At 37.1% G+C, this 19,159-nt stretch overlaps 1 protein-coding gene and 4 non-coding genes across 5 annotated transcripts; 3 read left to right on the top strand and 2 right to left on the bottom strand.

Moving 5' to 3' along the window:
* Nucleotides 1-12,379: 12,379 nt before the first annotated feature.
* On the top strand, nucleotides 12,380-12,451 carry Trnap-ugg. The gene has a single exon. It is a non-coding gene; the product is annotated as a tRNA-Pro (tRNA).
* Nucleotides 12,452-12,665: 214 nt separating this feature from the next.
* Nucleotides 12,666-12,738, top strand: Trnar-ucg. The gene has a single exon. It is a non-coding gene; the product is annotated as a tRNA-Arg (tRNA).
* Nucleotides 12,739-13,046: 308 nt separating this feature from the next.
* Trnap-cgg lies at nucleotides 13,047-13,118 on the bottom strand. The gene has a single exon. It is a non-coding gene; the product is annotated as a tRNA-Pro (tRNA).
* A 100-nt stretch (nucleotides 13,119-13,218) lies between these two features.
* On the bottom strand, nucleotides 13,219-13,290 carry Trnaq-uug. Its single transcript has one exon. It is a non-coding gene; the product is annotated as a tRNA-Gln (tRNA).
* A 1,723-nt stretch (nucleotides 13,291-15,013) lies between these two features.
* On the top strand, nucleotides 15,014-15,966 carry LOC124336772 (transcription initiation factor TFIID subunit 1-like). Its single transcript, XM_046790565.1, has 2 exons — nucleotides 15,014-15,431; nucleotides 15,956-15,966. The coding sequence occupies exons 1-2, from the start codon at nucleotides 15,014-15,016 to the stop codon at nucleotides 15,964-15,966; spliced, it is 429 nt and encodes a 142-aa protein (XP_046646521.1).
* The last annotated feature ends 3,193 nt before the right edge of the window (nucleotides 15,967-19,159 follow it).

Below are 19,159 nucleotides of genomic sequence, written 5' to 3'. Positions count from 1 at the left end.
CCCAGAAAATTCTTCTTTCAACCAATAAATTGGATAATTTAGAGAAAGAATCCATTTTTGTTGTTAATTTCGTAATATGTAAATATCAAATTTATGGATTTTGTTAATAAATGCATAAAAACTACCACAATCATGAATGAAGATGACGACGGCGTCAACGATTGTGATACTTATTATATTACTGCGCGCTGCATAAAAAATTTACATTTTATTCCTAATCCCAATGCTTTGGGAATACGTGTACATGATTATTATTACTGTAAAACTATAAATGATTATTTCATAATAACTTCTTGCCAATTGTCGTTTATTGAAATGTTAGAGTTACTCGAGTTCATTAATTATTGTGCAAACAACTATTTTTGTGTACCTCATTCAAATGTATTGCAGTTGTCTTAAATTTATGTTTTACAAAAATAAGTAATTTCATGCAATACGTTCAAAACTTTTCATTCTTTGTACCAAATTGTCTCTCATTTCACTAAAATTAACAGTGGAATCTTTACGTTCCCAAATTTTAAAAACATATATTTTCCGTCTTCTTGTTTATAGCATAATGTTTGATTCACTGCCATATGAGTAGCAATAAATTTACTAAGTTTTCATAAGCTTTGAGCTATTTTTATTCCAGCATTTTTGCCATCTACTTAATGACAGTTATGAAGCCACAATTCTAAATGATCACCATATAGCCCAGGGATTTTGTCTATCCGTTCGAATCTGATAAGGGTAATAGAATTTAGTATCTAAATTATGATCAAATGTGCTGGTCCAGTAACCAGCACCTCCATTTCCTGTTTCACTTGGTTGAAAACCAGTTGTAATATCATTACTTCTTGTACGACAACCAATTTTGATTTCTGCTTCAATATTTTGATTATCTCCATAATCGAATTCGAAGAATTCTGAATGAGTAAATTGTGAACCAGCACTTGTACTTTCATCAGGCTTATAATAAATAGAGATGGATTTCCATTTGTTCCCTTGCCATTTCAATTTGTGAGACATAGGAATAAAAAGTCCTGAATGCCACCATGTTGACGAAATTACCAGAACTGATTGATTTGATTCTTCAATTGTAATTAAATCATCCAATTGTTTTGTTTGATCATCATAAATTGTTGGATCGAATACTACTTCATCAGGTGGAACACCTTTAATGTCTTTCGCAAGCTGATCACATTGACTACTGAGTTCACTAATCAATTCAATTTCTTCTTCGTTCTTTTTTTGCAATTTAGACAGTGTCTCTGTCAACTGAACATCGGAGAGAAACTGACGTTTTGCTGCCATGATTTTTTTAATAACACTAATCGAAATAAAGCAAACAATATGTTTATATAGAAATATAGATATATAAATATCGATTATTTAATATGAAATAAAAGAATAGATTTGTCTTATTATCGTCACATTTGACTACATTTTGTCGTGTCGATAGGTTATTAAAAAAATGGTTGTTAAAACGAAATTTGAAAAATTGCTAAAGCAAGTAACAGAGTGTGACATTGTGAGTAATAACAAAATGACATCCTTTGATGTCAAAAGAAGACACGCCTTCATAAAAAAACGATTGAAAGAAGCTGGTCTGTAGAAGGTTATAACTGTTTCTGATGGAGACATTCGCGAGATGAAGTTTATGCTCCAGCACCTAGGGCTTGTCATGTGTCTATCTAATTTGCCGCACTCGAAGAACTCAAACGAGTACCGCTTCTTCAATCTTTGTCGGGACTCGCGTGCAATATTTTGAAGACCGATTTTGTAATTCAAGACGTCCCTCACATAGCTACTAAACTATAAACGAAGCTTTTAAAAACTGAATTAATCCCTTTGGGAGATTATGTTACTACTGCGAATGATCTCCAATGCCTTCTTCAACAGAGATCAAAAGAGAAAACTCTATTTCGGCATGGTTTGTTGATTAGAAATTTTGTACGTAACTGAGCCTCAAATTTCACGGCTCTTTTATTCTTCTCTCTTCTTCGGCCAAACCCGTCCAAAAGATTTTTATTTTTTTTTATATCTTTAACAACCTTACCCCATCTTAATTTACGATTTGGCACAAAAATCCAAATTTAAGATTTTTTTATTAACACTGGCTCTGTTACCATGCCCATCTTTAAGGTACACACACAAATAATAATACTTAGGATAAAGCGAGAAATTGTTAAAAATCTCACAATTTCCCTTACGGAAAAGAAATTTTGATCATGTGCTAGCTGTAAGATAAAATCACGCCTTAAAGAATATGTAGGGTAAAAGTGAACTAATGCTATAAATAATTATACAAAAAGATAGGGAATAAAAAGTTAGCCAATATAACATAAGGTTTTCTCAATATTTTGAGTATTTTTTGAAATATTTTGTTACAAGGAAATCAAAGAAAACTGCGAATTTTGGAACAGCAGACGCGTTTTTGAACAAATTTTGGAAAACAATTATTTTTTCGTTATTTCACAATAATTGTTTATCAATTGACGAAGAATTTCAAATCAAATCCATAGACATGCATTATTTATGGATTTTATTGCTTAGTTTAAGCATTATCAACCAATTATTATTTCAGTGACATTGGATTGAATCTGGCCAAATTCAAGACAATTTCCACTTCTATTTGTATTAAATTGATGAATTTGTTTTGATAATTTAGCGAAAGAGCATCTTGTAATACTTAGGATTAAACGAGAAATTGTTAAAAATCTCACAATTTCCCTTACGGACCAGAAATTTGGACACTGTGCTAGCGAAAGATAAAATCACGCCCTAAAGAATATCTAGAGTAAAAGTGGACTAATGCTTTAAATAATTATACAAAAATATAAGGAATAAGAAGTTATACATTATTACAAAAGGTTTTCTCAATTTTTTGAGTATATTTTGAAATATTTCGTTACCAGGAAATGAAAGAAAACTGCGAATTTCGGAACAGCAGACGCGTTTTTGAACAAATTAAAAAAAAAAAATTTTTTCGTTATTTTACAATAACTGTACAACAATCGATGAAGAATTTCAAAGCAAATCCATTGATGTCTATTATTTATGAGTTTTATTTCTTAGTTTAAGCATGATTAACCAAACATTATTTCAGTGACGTTGGATCGAGTCTGGCCAATTTCGAGAAAATTGCCACTTCTATTTCTTTGAAATTGATGTAAATTTTTTGATAATTTAGCGAAATGGAGAACGGACGAGGCGAACCTTGCAGGTGATTATTGACTCCGTAACTTGGTTGACAGACTAAAGTACAGTGCTTCATTGGCTGCGTACCGAGGCTACACTGTAAAGCGCCTTCGTTCCAAACCGCAAGGAAGAAATTCGTGAAGTATCAGAATCATTGGAGTGGTGCCACGTGCCGGGAGAGCAAAGTCCTGCTGACGATGGTAGACACGGCATCTACGCTACAGAGTTAAAGGCAGATCACTTCTGGTTCCAGAACCCCAGTTTTCTACGAGAGCATCCATCGAAGTGGCCAATCAACAATGACCAGCTACCGGAAGGCACGGATTTGGAGGAAGTGTACCCCGTCCACATAGGGGCAGTAACCGCAGCCGAGAGCAGAATCGACCAGCTAATTGAGAGAAAAACGTTTAAATTTGTTTCATATTGGGAATGATACGTAATTTTTTTAAAATTTATTGTGTGGAATAGTTTGGTTTAAAGATCCTTTTGGGATTTTTTACTATTGGTAAAAGAGGACAAAATATTAGAAGATTACGTGAAAAATAAAAAAAATTGATTTTTTCATTTGACAAAAGCTAACGAGTTTAAGAATTTTTTTGTAGTGTGTGGATAAACATATCTGAACGACAAGCATATATTCATTGCCTAATCTCTATTTAAACCATTTAATTTGGGTTGCACAAAGCAAGAGATTAAGTTTTGTTTAAAGGGAGTTACAGTATGTCAGAGTCAGACAAAAATAATTAATTAGCATTATTAGCTTCCAAGGATTAAGTTGATCATCTGGTAGCACAACGGATAAATACTGGCTGATAAATCTGGGATTTCGGGTTCGACTCCTCAACAAGCAAATATAATTATGATAGCTATTGAAAAGGGTTGGCTATATATATTGTTAGCAAGTTCTTTAATTCAACAATGATTGCAATCAATAGCAATCTTAAAATTATAAGTTTTCTCTGCCCTAAGAATAAATTAGCATTATTAGCTTGCGAGTGCTTTGAAAGTTTTCATCTACCTAACTTACGTAACAAGGAAATGGACAAAAATTTTCTGTTTTGGTAAGTCTTACTTCATTTTAATTGTTGCAAAGGTAATTTTTGTAGAAAAAGTTTAGAGACAATTTTCGATACCATTTTAGTTATTTCTTCTAGTTTCAATCTTCAGGTTTTGTATCATCCGAGAAATTAATTTTTGGAAAAAATTCTCCCATTTGGGTAATTTCTTTGCAAAGATCTGAAAATTTGCGTTTTGCTAAGGCTGTAAAACCTCTGGCATTTCCTTCTAACGCCAGGAATGTTGCATTGATAATGGTGATGATTGTTATGATTGTTTTATGCGGTTTGCAAAGAACGATGCAAGTTGCAAAAGAACAATGTAATGTCCATTGTTGCCATTTGAATTTTCAGAGGTATATTTTGGTTAACGGTAATCGCAAAGCATTCTGTTCGAGCAAGATAGGTTCGGAACATGAAATTCAACATGTTTCTGTACATAAGTCGTTGTCGGCGTCTACACAATGATTGACATGACAATTGTGTCTACACAATTTTGAGCTGGGCTGGGATCTTGATCCTGCTTGCCGAGTCAGCGTGCAGCGTCGGGCGGATGGCGTTTAGATGGGACGACACGGGTGTGACGTATGCTGCTGGTGTTGACGTCAAGGCTGTGACGTGGGCGGTGGTGGTGGCCATCGTTGGAAGGGTGGGGCCAATAGGCTCCGTCGGGCAAGTTGGCTCTGCGGAAGAGGTAGACTCCGAGGGGCAAGTAGACTCGCGGTGCTGGTTGGCTCCGCGGGGCATTACATAGCCGCCTTCTTGAAGTCGACTCCATGAGTCGACTTATTTAGGAAAGAACATGACACATAAAAAAACTAGCAAATTTCAGAAGGCAAATAGGGAACACAAGACGGAATAAGAGAGAAGAAAAGAAAAATGGAGAAGAAGACTGCAGGGAAAGATACATTCTAAAATTTTTGAGAGGCTTTGAAGGGAGTACTTAGACCCTTTTTCTAGTAGTCTTTTGGGAAATCATACTAAGATGGTACACCCACTTCCATTAATATGGTATACAGTCATTGCGCAAAACAACGCACCTATTTTGGCTTTAACCAAAATTCTGCTTTCTTACAAAGAAAAAAATCTAACCCTTCCCTCTCGATAACAAACAACAAAGGCTGTACACCACTGTGTCCAAAATAGGTGCGTTGTTTTGCGCAATGACTGTATACCATATTAATGGAAGTGGGTGTACTAACTCGTATGTGGTTTACGAAAAGGCATTCGTACGCAGGGCTACTAAGTAATAGTACGAAACATACTAATCCTTCGTACTACACATACTAACTCTTCGTAGTCATTCAGGATTATATGCAGAACCCCCTTTTATTCTTTCTTCGAAACCCCTCTTTCTTATGACCCATACCCATACTTATTTACCATGCCGCATTCAAATTAGTACTGAATAATAACCAAATAAACAAGGTAATTTAAACCGCATTTATTGAAGGCTTAAAAATTAAGCGAAAAAGTTAAGCTTAAAAAACGGTACATTCCTGAGTCATTGAATATTGGAAGCATTGCATGTGAATGAATACAAATTAAGTGAGGGGAAAACACTCTAACTTGCTTACAAAAGCGCCAATATTGCAACTACAACTAGGCACAATTCTGTAAACTGCATATTTAAAAAAATTGTAAAACTCCGTCAACACGGGTTTAGGATACTCGGTATTAAAGGCAAAAAAACTTGAGAAAAGAACATTGAATTCATTAGAGCATTCACTTCCACAATCAATTATATAGAAGTCAAGGACGAGAAAAAATTGCTTTGGAGAAATTAGAGTTCCTAGACAAACAAGAAATAGTTGTTTCAAGTGCTTAGGCTTTTTTTTTACGAATTCCTCCAAATTGGTGTTTTCCTATAACAGAAATAGGGTTTCAGTTTGATGATTGAAAACAACGAGGGAAAAAAGGAACTCAAAATACAGTAGACAATTTATTACCTTGAGAAAGATTACGAGTTGTTGCAGAATTGTGTTCAGTTGACTTTTAACTTGTTGAATTCTTGGCATAAACTTTACACATACCACCAATACCTTTAAAAAGGCTGTTGACATCAAAGAAAACATTTAAGAACATAAATATAGACAGCGAAAAGTGTTGGTTGATAGGTGTTACCTTGAATTTTGTTGTTGATTCTTGAATTTCCATATTGTTATAAAGAGCTAGACGGATTAATCGGTTTTCATACTTCGACATAAAGGTGCCGATGTCAGATGTTTTAGGATACTGATGAACATAATCTTCGATTTGTTTTCCAAAAAAACACCACAATTTAGCAACCAAGTAACCTTGATAAAAAGTAAAAATATTTCATGTTTTCGAACATAGATTTCAATTAAAGAGTGGCCTACCTTTGATTTACATTCAGCGACATACTCATCTGATAGAGGCTGCTCTGCTGGACTTGACTTCTTCAAAGATTTTCCTTTACCTTTCCTTGCATCGTCTTTTGGTTTTTCCACAGATTTCCTCTTTCGTTGATCGGTAGTGAACGCAACTTTTCCCATCCGCTTTAAGTGTTGGTGGAAATTAATTTGATTTTTGTTAAACTAAGTAGCGCGGTGACACCAAAGACTCATCTGAAAATGGGTCAAAGTTTTTTACTATCCACAACGGTTCATTCAGCCAAATTATTAATTGAAATCACATTCTTAAGGGTAGTATAAGCAACTATAAACGAGTGATAATGTTCACAAAAACAAATCGTGTTAAGGAAAGTTATTAGCAAAGAAAAAAAGTCATCGCCCTCTACTATAATATTTTGAATGATGCCAAATTCAGGGAGAGCATTTTCTGTTTGATGATAATTTCGGAGAAAAACCACTGAATTTTCTCGATATTCCCAGCCTTGAATCTTCAGCAAATTCGTTACATTTACAAAGGAATGTTGCTTAAAAACGTCGTTTTCAATATCGACATCAATCAGTTCACGAAACAAAACTGTTGTTAAGGGGCCGTATTTTGTTTTTGTTTCAAATAAGTCCTCAGATAGCAGTGAGGAGCATTTGAATAATTGTAAGTGGTTTGCAACAGACAAAGTAATATTTTTGAAATTGAAATTTACTTGGGCTAGTCTTTTGGCAATATTGTGATACGCTTCATAGCGCATACACCAATACCTTACAGGAGTCATTAAAAGTCGTTTTAATCATACCAGACGTTATTTTGCTGTTCACTTTGACAGATACGCCATAGATTTCCGTAAAGGCAACGCCGCAATCGTACGCGGCGATTTCAAATTTCCTTATCGATTCCAAATCCCGCAATCTCCTTAAAAAAATGGTTTTCCTTCGATATTTAAAAAAATTTAATCTACTTTTCTTGTTTGTTAGACAAGCGTCTCCCCAATTCCCCATTAGCCAAAAATGTCGGACAACAAAATTGGAAACACAAAAAAGAGATTTATCGATTCGGTTATAATCCTCTCTCTTCCAATAGCTATATAAACGTACTAGTCTGTTATGACAAATAATATGAACTCTTGTTATCTCGATAAGTAATAGTTGAGAATGGTAAATATAATATTTTCATTATTCTAATGTTCGTATGTTTCTCCGCTTCATCCAACAAAAGGAAATCAAAATAAGCTCGTGATTTCCTTTTTTTTCTTTTCTTTTTTTCCATTTCGCAAGGGCATATTTCCATGACAACCACCGGCTGCCCTTTTTACCCGACGGATGGAGGGGAGACGTTGCTTTTTTGGGGGGGTCCCCCCTCCCACCCCTCGCATCTATCTCTATCCATCATGATGAAATGATTCATCTATCGTCTTCATCTAGAGATCCCACGAAATCGGGTCGTGATGGCGAGCAGCGGATATCCTATTCCGATGGATATTAGCTTTGAAGATCTTTCTCGTTGTCTGTTTCCTTTAGTACCCTAACTTTTTCAATTATTATTACGACGACGACGACGACGTTGGACGCGGGGTTTTCCATTTCCATTTGGCTGCGGAAATACTCCGATAACGTAATCACTGTACGCACGAAATGATTCAATCGCTACCAAATATGGAATCAAAAATCGGCGAAAATTCCGCGCTCCTGCCGTACACACATTAATCGGACAGTGGGGGTTTTGATGTTTGCGGGTTCAGTTTTTTGGCAGTTCAAACAGTGGCGAACAGTGGACGACTGCCAGGAGCGTCAGCCACACAAACTGCAACAGCGAGGGGGAAAAAATGATTTTGTTTTTCATTTTTCAAAGTATAGACGAGGTTATTCTTGGGAACTGTTTCTTACATCTCCCAGTCCAGATAATAAATGAATGCGGATCGAACACGGTTGTTTAAAGGCCAACTTGGCTGTGTAGTTGTGCAGACACATAGTGGCAACCTTCTTTTTAACAGCGGAAGCGAGCGGAAAAATCCAAAGTGTTAAACAACTTTTCCCGATTCCCACTTCGCTTTCAAGGAGTTTTAAGGGAAGGAGGAAAAAGGAGAACAACAACAATACAACTTTGTATCGTTTGTTTGTTTGTTAAATTCAGAGCGAATGTAGGGAACTAGGGAAAGAAAAAAAGGTCATCGCTCTCTGCCCAGAAACTGTTGAACATTTCCCTCCGCTGTAGTTTACAATCAAAATCCACCCGGAAAATCAAACGGAGTGAAAGGAGTTAAAGGAGAGAGAGCCAAAGTCTAAAATTTACACCGAATTTCTAAATTCAAACGCTTCTCAAGGACAGTTTCCCTACCTTTTTCAATTATTATTACGACGACTAATTAACCCTCGTCTTTGATCTCATTTGGACAAATGCCAAGATCAGAATTCCCCAAGATTTTCCTGTGTTTCTTACCTCTATGAAACAAGTTAAAGAAGTACTGAAATCGTGTCTGATTCAAGTCAAACAGGAAGACTCCCTGGATCCCTGAAATCCCTGGATTCGGAAGATAGTGAACTAGAAGACTCCGAGTCTGAAGAGATCGAACTTTCTGCTCATAACACACACGATTTCCTGTACTCAGAGAAGGAACTGAAAGAAAATATTTTTTTCTTCGTTCTACACGACAAATACGATATTGAAAATTTTGCATTTGAATTCCTTTGCAGTCAAGATAGAAAAGCGGCCGAACTACTCAAAAGCTGCGGTTTCCTCGATGTTCACCTCGTGATGGCCACACCACATTCAATTCAACAAATTTACGACAAAGATTCCGTTGACTTCAATTCAGTTGAAAAATTGCGTTGGATAGATTCTGATGATGTGGTAAGAAACTTAAGCATCGAATTGAAATCGAACCAGCATTTTGTTGGACGGATTGAAGATCGTTTTTCATCTAGTAGGAAGGATCAAGATAAGAAAATGGAAAATCGAGGAGGAAACAGTACTGAACATCACGGAGTACTAGTAATTTGGCCCAAACATAATTCTTTCCAGATGTACTGCCGATATGGTCTCCAGTCACTTCTCATCTGGATGAGCAAATCATTGGTGTCAGCGCCCAACTGGAAGGAAGAAACGCAACAACAAGCCAAAAATGAATTACGGCAGCTTATTTCGTTTTGTTGCTCCGAACCTGAAAAAGTGTGGGCGTTGGCTGGAATGGAAAATGGTGAACTGACGTTAAGATTGTTCCGTTTCTGCATCACCTTGAGGGCTCGTGAAGAGGGCATCGATCTCTTGAAACTTGTCTGCTCCAATTTTTATGAAGAGTCCCACGACATTGAGAAGTTTGAAGGAATTCAAACCGAGGAAGTTGCTCAGAAAATTGCGGAATTCCTGTGTGCCGATTTAGTGCGCCAAGTCAGTGGTAAGCCTTTGTTTCTTCATTATCTAAATTTGGGATATTTTACTGTACATTTATTTTATTTTTAGATTGGGACGATGTCGCTGAATTAATTAAACGAATTATCTCTTCTTGCCGGATTATTGCCAAACAGTTAATCCCGATTGTCAAGCTGGGAAAATGTTTTCTTGATCTCAATTTCAAGGAAGGAGCTATAATGATTGGAGAGGCTGTATCTTCCTCATTCACTAATATCGACTTGCTTAAAGCTTCACAAGTATGTAATAATATCATTTCATGTCATATAATTTCGTTTGAATCATATTATATTTCGCAGTCAAAGCAGTCCCATGTAGAATCCTATATGGACATGATTGTGGCGTTGGAGATGAATCCTGAAACCGCCAACAGAGAGAGGATCGCCTCATTTTTTCTTTTCTTTTCCAAGCTCCAGTTATCCATGCAGTGTCGATTTGTTCTCGATTTTGAAACCAGATTCTGCTCACATTCGAAGAAGCACCCGTCCTGTCAACCCATTCTATGTGGTTTATGCCGGAAGATTTTGGCGATTACTTGCAACATTTACGCGTCGTCCGTCAAGTGTTTCGCCGTGGACTTGGTGAGCTGTTTTCTTCGGCTTGTAAATGCCCAATGGTTTGAAACTGTCATTTCTAATGTGTGCCGAGAGCCGACTGTATCGGAAAGCCAGACATTTATCCTGATGAAGAAGGATTTGATAGAAAAACTGATTACTTCGCCCGTCATCTATCAGTTGGCTACCACTTCTGAACAAGGGCCAATCCGTCATGATTCCTCTCATCTGCAGATCATTTTTGCCTCTTGTTGAGGAGAAGTCAACCGCCATGCTGCGTCGAGAAGTGATCCTGGAAATGGTGAGGTGGCAGGCAGGCGACGAGTCCCAAATGCATACGCTTCTTCAGCATGTCTGTGTTAATGAAATATCCGGAAGCTAAGCCCATCAGGAAAAGCAGAAGCTATTCCGAATGCTCATTTCAACGTCTGACATATGGGTGAATTTGAATTCCAGTTCAAAATTGATGGTATTGAAAACTTGTAGTGATCTCGTTTTGTTGGGGATCTCGGAAATCAAACAACTATTAAACTCTAGCGACCTTTCAAACAGTACGTCTCTGCTCGTCGACTGTGTCCAATTCTTTATCGACGTCGAAAAAAATCATTTCTGTGATGCAGAGAATAATCGATTGATTACTTCTCGTGTTCTACAGCAGCTGATGACAAAGATATTGACCCCACAACTAATGGAACTTGTTTTTAATCTTGGCTTATCTACACTTTCTGACATCAAGCGATTCCCTCTCTGCATTGACTGGTATCGTAATGCTTGTCAACTCTTTTTTCAGCAAGCCTTCGTCCATTTGGTTAACTCCGTGGGAGATGGAGTAAAGAAGATTTTTGATTGCCTTTTGTGGCTGAACGACGAACTTTGCGGAAAAAGCTTTAAAGTTCAAATTAGTAAATCATTTCCTTCTGAGGAAGGAAATCTTTTTGTGCACTTTGTAATCAGCAATGAAGCCCTTCAAGAAACTCTTGTGGGAGCCCCTCTTGGTCTAAACGTTTTTAATCGCATCTTGGATCACTGGATAGAAGAGTCAAGTCCGAAAAAGAATCCACCAGCTGTCGACTGGAGTCGCCGTCAGCTGAATGTCCTGGAAATACGAAAGAGAAAAGAAAGAATATCAGATGGTGTGTGTGTAAACCTATAGCTCTATTATATATACACGTCTTCCCACTTTGTCTCTCTCTTTCGGTTTTTCCCATCTTTTACGACGCGATTACAGCAGACGGCTGTATTATCTTGACAAAGAGAAGTTTACAGTAATCTTAGGTAGAGTTATCTTGTAGCTTGTTTTTTCATCTTTATATGTCATCATTTTCTAATTCCTTAATGCAACACTATTTTATTATATTGTTTCCCAGATTGATTTCTACTAGCTGCAAACCACTACTTCTTTTCATCTGACATTACTCCTCTTCTGGACTAAACTCTGTTGCGTAATTATGTGCAAGTCTATTTTTCTCAAGTTCGTGTATCTCTTTTTTTTTCTTTTAAAAATGGATGTGGCTACTACGACCAATAAGGACATATTGGTCGAAGGACAATTTTACGAAGATAACATATTTTATACGAAGGAGAGCACTTGTGATTACGCATTGAGTGGGCAACAGAAAATAGATAAAGCTGATAGTCATGTATATTCAAAATAGAGTGTAGTAATGGAAAATCCAACATGTACTATTGGGGTACGCATATCTACAACGGAAAGTTGACAACATCACCGTGTAAATATGAAATGTATAGCTCAAAAATGGGACACAATTAATGGCTAGTAATTGTAGCCGGTAACAAACGGTGTTAGAAAAGTTGTGTGGCTCATTGGTCTAGTGGTATGATTCTTGCTTTGGGCGTAAGAGGCCCCGGGTTCAAATCCCGGATGAGCCCCTACAATATATCAGCTGAGATGGTAAACCTCTTATTGTATTATTTAGATGTATGTTAACATCGCAGCGTGGCCGAGCGGTCCAAGGCGCTGGGTTAAGTCACCAGTCTCTTCGGGGGCATGGGTTCGAATCCCATCGCTGCCAACGTCAATTTTGCTCAAACTGTTGAAGCATAGCAAGGAATCGATGATTGTGCACTTACGGGCAACGTTAATGGTCGTGTGGCCTAATAGATAAGGCGTCGGACTTCGGATCCGAAGAATGCAGGTTCGAGTCCTGCTACGAGCACTCGCAAACGGTTATTTTTGCTATTTCGAAATGCGCGCGCGAAAAGTTACAAACAAAGAATTAGCAATCCATTTGCAATTGCTCCTGGTTGTAAGCCAAAGTACACATCAAAGAGAACATCCGAGGTTCCCGCCCAAAAAATTGGTCTAAGGAGTGGAATCAATGAATCCCTATCGTACGATCTCTATTCCCTATACCAAATTAAGCTGTGGTATTTCCTTAGGAAAAAACATTTGGGACTCGTGACTGTACCTTAGAACACATGATGTGTCTAATGGCAGGGATCGGTGCCAAAAGTAAAACAATTGGGGCCCATCCGGGAATTGAACCCGGGATCACTTACACCCGAAGCAAGTATCATACTACTAGACCAATGAGCCCTATTATCTTTCATTATTGATTCGAAAATTATTTTATTATTATAACAATCCAAATGTCGTGCATAAAAATAAACAAGATTGATAGCAATTGGATTAAAAACGGTCCCACTGAGAATCGAACGCAGATTATCAGAGTCAAAGTCTGATGTGATAACCATTACACCATGGAACCTTACAACGGATGTCACCAGCACTGCTACTACAATGTAAATTTGTCGTTAAATTTGGTGGAATTTAGTGCCATACCTACCGTACCTTGTCGAGAGATACTTGACACAACAACAACAACAACAACACACCAAGAGATCGTGTTTGAGACTGTCAATATTATGGGCCAATCTTTTCATTGGGAATTTTTTCTACAAATTCAAATAGAAAAAAATGGAGGATCCAGCTGCGGGATTTTGCGCCCTATTTCCTGGCGTTTCATCAACTCAACGGGGGTCTATGTGTTTCCTCTGGGGTTTTATTTCGTGCTGCTAAGTCTAGAACGAGTGCCTTGTTAGTTGACATTATCCATTATCTTTCATCTCCTTACAATCCATTTATTCATCAGTTATTCATCAATAATGAGGAAAAGTCGTGACCGCAATCTCGTGAAGCTAATTTTTTGATTTGATGGGATTTGGTTGTAATTCTTTTCGTTTTTTTACGCCTCAAGGAAAAAATTACAGAATCACTATCGGCGTGTCATTTTATGCATAGACATATTCTTTTCAGGAAGAAATCGTGTGAAAATTAAATTTTTTTTAAGGAAGAAAGGACCTATACAGATTCCATATTCTTATATCTTGTGTGTAAAGTCGTCCAACAGGTCGTATCACCTTTAGGGTTGTGGAGCAGAAAATGATGGATGAAGTTGAGTTATGTACACCGTGAGATAGGAATTCCAGGTGTTTCGAAAAAATTGGTTCCAGTTTTGATCCACGATCTGTGTCTTCTTAATGTAATTTCATGGGGGGGGGGGGGTTGTCCCCCGCAGCCCGGCAATTACGCGCTTGTTACTTGTCAATTCAAGGACCGTTGCGAATTCACAGCATTTCCTTTGTCTTGAGTCGTTACCACGGACTCAAAACAGAGAATAATGCAACCATGTTTATTTATGGAATTATCTGTGAGCAACAAATATATTCACTATGGCGGCAAGGATAGATTTTTCATGTCACGATTAGGAGAGAAGAATGGAAACTTAATCTTCAATTATAGATAGAAAATCTTTACGCCACACACGATCAGTAAGTGGACCATTTCGTTCAAGAAGAAAAGCTTTTAACTTTTTAGTAAATATAAATATTTTGAGATTTAAAACTCGCATAGCTTTCGAATTTTGAATGATTTCGTCAGATATTTGGTCGATTTTTATCTGAATTTTTCTTCGGAAAAACAGCTTAGTTTTTACTGTTTTTTTCCTTTTACTGAGCTAGTAATAGTATAACAAGTAGCTCTTGTGTTCAAACCCCAAAAAATGAAGTATACGTTGTCCGTATACGAACAACCAAATATGACGCCTTTATCAAACAGTTTTTCACGCCCGACGAGTACCAAAAGGAGGAAATGAAACGTGAGAAACGTCGAATCCAGGAGCAACTCAGACGATTTGAAAGTAATCAAGAAAAGGAGAAATTTGACATCGTTAACAATCGTCGTCGTAAAGTCAATCTTGAGGAAGCCCGATTTGAAAATGAAATGCGGTGCCTGCGGCCAGGTTACTTTCGTATAACCAACATCCTTGTTTCGATTGGTATTAATTATGCTAATATTAATTTATCGATAGGTGGGTCACATGAGAACCAATAAAGCTTGCCCAATGCCCAGCCTTTCCTGTGCAATACCAGCGATAGCAGTGCCACGAAGATTTTCTGTCCGACATCAACCTCATCCTGGGAAATTCAACGATGTACAACGAATATAAAAGCCTTTTGATTACAACTGCCAAGTGGATGCTGGATCTTTGCATCGAAAGGCTTTCCCAGAAAGAAGAGAGGTGCATGAGGCTCGAAAATGCCATCAATCCATTGCTGGATGACGAAGATCAGGTGGCCCTTTCCTACGTCCTCGACAACATCACCAACGGAAAGTTGAAGCCTCTGCCAGCCGATCCTCAAGCCCTTCAACAAGAAATTCGTCAAGGATTACTACAACATCGTCAAGAACCCAATGGATTTGGAAACGGTCACCAAAAAGTCAAAAAGGACAAGTACCACAATCGCGAAGAATTCCTCCTACGACGTCGACCTAATCCTGGAGAACAGCATCGTCTTCAAAGGAGAGGATTCGCCCAGGAGACGCATTTGTCAAAATACTCTCGAAGAGGTAAATTTCATCCATTTGAGATTTTGTTCTTTTCAAGATATGCTAATTTTTCCTTTGTTATTCATCATTCGTCAAACAATTATTTTTTTTCCTAATATCCCTTACATATTATTTCCGAGCTAAATATCCCGTATGCTAAATAGACCTTTGGTATTCGGTAGTGGTTCCAGCAAGAAAAGTAATGCCCAATGCAACCTTAATGATGAAATTCTCCGTATGCTGCTGTTTGAAGTGTCATGCCTTCCTAACTCCAGAAAACTGACCTACGTCAGCTCGGACGCTGACGACTTCTGATTAATAGCCCAAAATGACTTTTTAACTAGAGCCCCAATCTCTGATATGCTGACCAGTGACTTTCCTCGATTGTCCTGTGAGCACTACTGTTACGTCCAGTGGATGGCCAATCACTTTTGACAACACTGGCATTACACATTCTAAGAGTTAATACCATCGCGACGGAAATGGACAAAGCCGGCCCGGAATGTGATTCACACTTTTTGCAATATAAATAAATTTAATTTTAGATATAATATAAATTGTTCTAGCGCTAAAATGTGCTGAGTTAAGTTTTTTTTTCTCTCATGGAAATTAGGAACTAGTAGAGCTAGACTAGTGGCGCTGTCAAATGAAAAATCTTAATGAGAGTCGACGAATGGGCATTAGAACAATACAAAATTAAAAAATAGGTCTATAGCCTACAGGCATACAAATTTCAAGGGGACTGTAATTTGAATAGGGATTCTGAGTGGAATTCTGGTCCGGATCTCTCAAAATCTAGGTTTACTCTTGAATGTAAGCAGTACGACCCATCACTGAAAGGGAATAAAGTACCCTATCACAGTTAGGCAAATGACTTTGATTAAGCTCATGCGCCATTTTTCAGCCTTTACAAATCAGAAGCAAGAACCCTTCTTTTCTTACGTTTTTTAAGCTCTATAAGAGACTTTACCATATTATTTTTTTTTACCTAGCACTGGAAAGGAGAAAAGCACGTTGACGGCAGTGATTGGCAGTCTCTAACTAATAATTCCTCACTAAGAATACACCATGTGTTGAATAAAACCCGCAAGTATGTCCATTTTGGCTTAGATTGCCGTAAGCAGAAACCCTGCCGGGTTTATCCATCACGACGTAGATTTAATCCAGTTTGTTGACCTCTACCATAAAAATCCTATTTTTTTCCCCCAACGAATTACGAAAAGAGGTAAAATTGAATGCTTTAACTTAATCTTCCCTTCTATAGCATATTAACTTAACTCAGTAATGGATTGAAGCATTTGATGTTTATTCAACTACAGAATCAAATCGTAGAAGATTTTACGGGGAGGGAAATTTGTTTCAGAATTTGAGAATATACTTTAGAGAGAAAACACTTCATTTCACTATTGACGTCAACATTAATGACGATGCTTAATCGAATAAAAGACACAACTACAGCCCGATTACGCCGATACTTGAAAAACATTCACTCTGTGCTGCCGAACGCCTTAAGTTTATAGGTACAAAAATTAAAAAATTATTTCTGCCAAAAAGTTTAAAATTATATTTTTATCCGTTTGAACACTTAAGAATCATAATTTTTTTATTTAAATGGATAGGCTTGCTGAAATCCATGTGTCAAAAAGTAAAAGTACCAACTATCAAAGACTTCTTTTAGAACTAGCGAGTAAAGTTAAGTTAATGTTACAGGCGACTGTTGGTTTCGGTTTCGGTAACGGTTTCGCCTTAACCATTTACAATTTTTGTTTTGCCTTCTTTTGTGGAATCTCCGGTCAGGTACATTGGCATGAGCTGTCAAAGTAATTGCTATATAGATATATATGTATAATACAAACTTTTTCATAGATAATTTATACGAGGTGTAATAGAAGCACAGAGCTCGTTTCTAAATCATCAGATTATGGACCTTAATTTGAAAATTGCACAATTGGAGGAAGTTTTTTCCCGAAGAGCCTCATACCCCCTAACCTTCTCATATTTAATTTATTTAACAAAGGAAATCGGTATTGCCGAAAGTACTCCACCATATTACATATTGAATGTGGAAAAATTTAGTTAAGCCGAATTTCCAACCATTGTTCCCATTTATTGGAAATCACTTGGGGGAAGGAAGTAAAAAAGGATAACTTCACCACCACCATTGACCCTGTAAGTGTTATTACATAATATTAAACAATAATAGTTATTATTTAGCCAAATCTTTTCCGGTCATGACCAATCCGGCCACAAATTTTGGGGCCGGAATCGTTACAAAATTTTACCATACCTGTATTAATCATACATGTGTTCTATTTAGATGCAATGGAGGACATCTACCCGAGGACATATCGATCGCTGTTTCACCGTCAGGTCAGTTTGTATCTTTCTTCACCTGCCTTCATATTCTTTTCGCAATTGGCATGTATTGGCATTTATACATTTTGCTAATGTTCTAATGGCTCATGATCACCTAAATTCCAAATCCAGAACCTATTAGAGAAGTTTAAGCTGAATTGGCATACAAAATGCCAACAAAGACATCACAAAACCAGATCATAGACTGATCTGGTCTCTGGGGGCTATGGTGAGCATCTGGCCATCCCAACCCCTCAACCAATGGTAAAGAAGCCTTCGGCTACTTGACGGGGGGAAAGGTTAGCTCCGCTGATGATCGTAATAGAATTATTTGCATATTTAGCAAGACCCATAAGTTTATCTTTAAAATCACTTAAATTATATAATACAGAATTAGTAGATACTGACTGCGGTTCTTTTATTTTTATATCTAATATTTTTAGTAGTTTCTATAATTTACGCTCTCGCGCTACATCTTCCACCTTTGCCATCAGTAAAGTGCCAAAATTCTGACCACGAAAATTTTCGGAAACCCATAACATGTCAACAAAAGTTTTCGGCGAACATCGACGGAAAGACGAAATTCGAAAGCTGAAAACTGAACAGCCAATCCCGGCGTTCTATTTTTGAAGCGCAAATAATTTTTGATATTGGGGCAACATTAGCAATGCCAAATCTGTCTGCTGTCATTCTTTTCTTATTTTTATAGTGTGAATAGTTGAAGACAAAAACAAAATTTTGTCGTCTTTCGGTTTTTGTTTTTCATCTTTCTGATAGCCGAAAATCCTGTAATGGGAACGCCGCATAGCAGGTTTGGTTGGGGGCTGTGCTGCACCTCGATGCTGTGAAATGCAGCAATAGCATTATCAAGCTTCTCTTTTTTTTAATTTCTTAAAAAAACCGAGAAAAAAACGAAAACATAATGTTTTTAATCAATTATATTACCAATGGCATAACAATAACATTTAACAATAACAATAATATTATAACAAAAGAAAACATTTCACTTATTCATACGCTAGATCGGGAATGGATCCTTTTGCAAATTTTCTTTTCTTCAAAAGAGTTTTAAATGGTTTCATTGCGGTCTTTCAGTAGTTCATTCTTTTTATCATCAATACATCCGATTCTTTGACTCATTTGTCTCACTGTGTTCTTGTTTTCAGTTTTATTTTCATTTGACTAATTTATAATATAAACTTAGATTTATTAATAAAAAATCCAATATTTTAATTTTAATTACGATATCGTTTTTCTTCTTCTGTTGATTTTAATATCAACAACATCGACGAATTGCTGTGGAAGCAAGCTGAACATTCTTGGATAATCCGATTGACTTGCATGATGATTGGATCGTTCAGACCTCCAAATTTGTTCACTAATCTTTTACCCGT

Source organism: Daphnia pulicaria, chromosome 4 (assembly GCF_021234035.1).
Source record: "Daphnia pulicaria isolate SC F1-1A chromosome 4, SC_F0-13Bv2, whole genome shotgun sequence".
Taxonomy (NCBI): Eukaryota; Metazoa; Arthropoda; class Branchiopoda; order Diplostraca; family Daphniidae; genus Daphnia; species Daphnia pulicaria.
The sequence above is the reverse complement of the archived record's forward strand: the minus strand, read 5'-3'. Positions and strand labels throughout refer to the sequence as shown.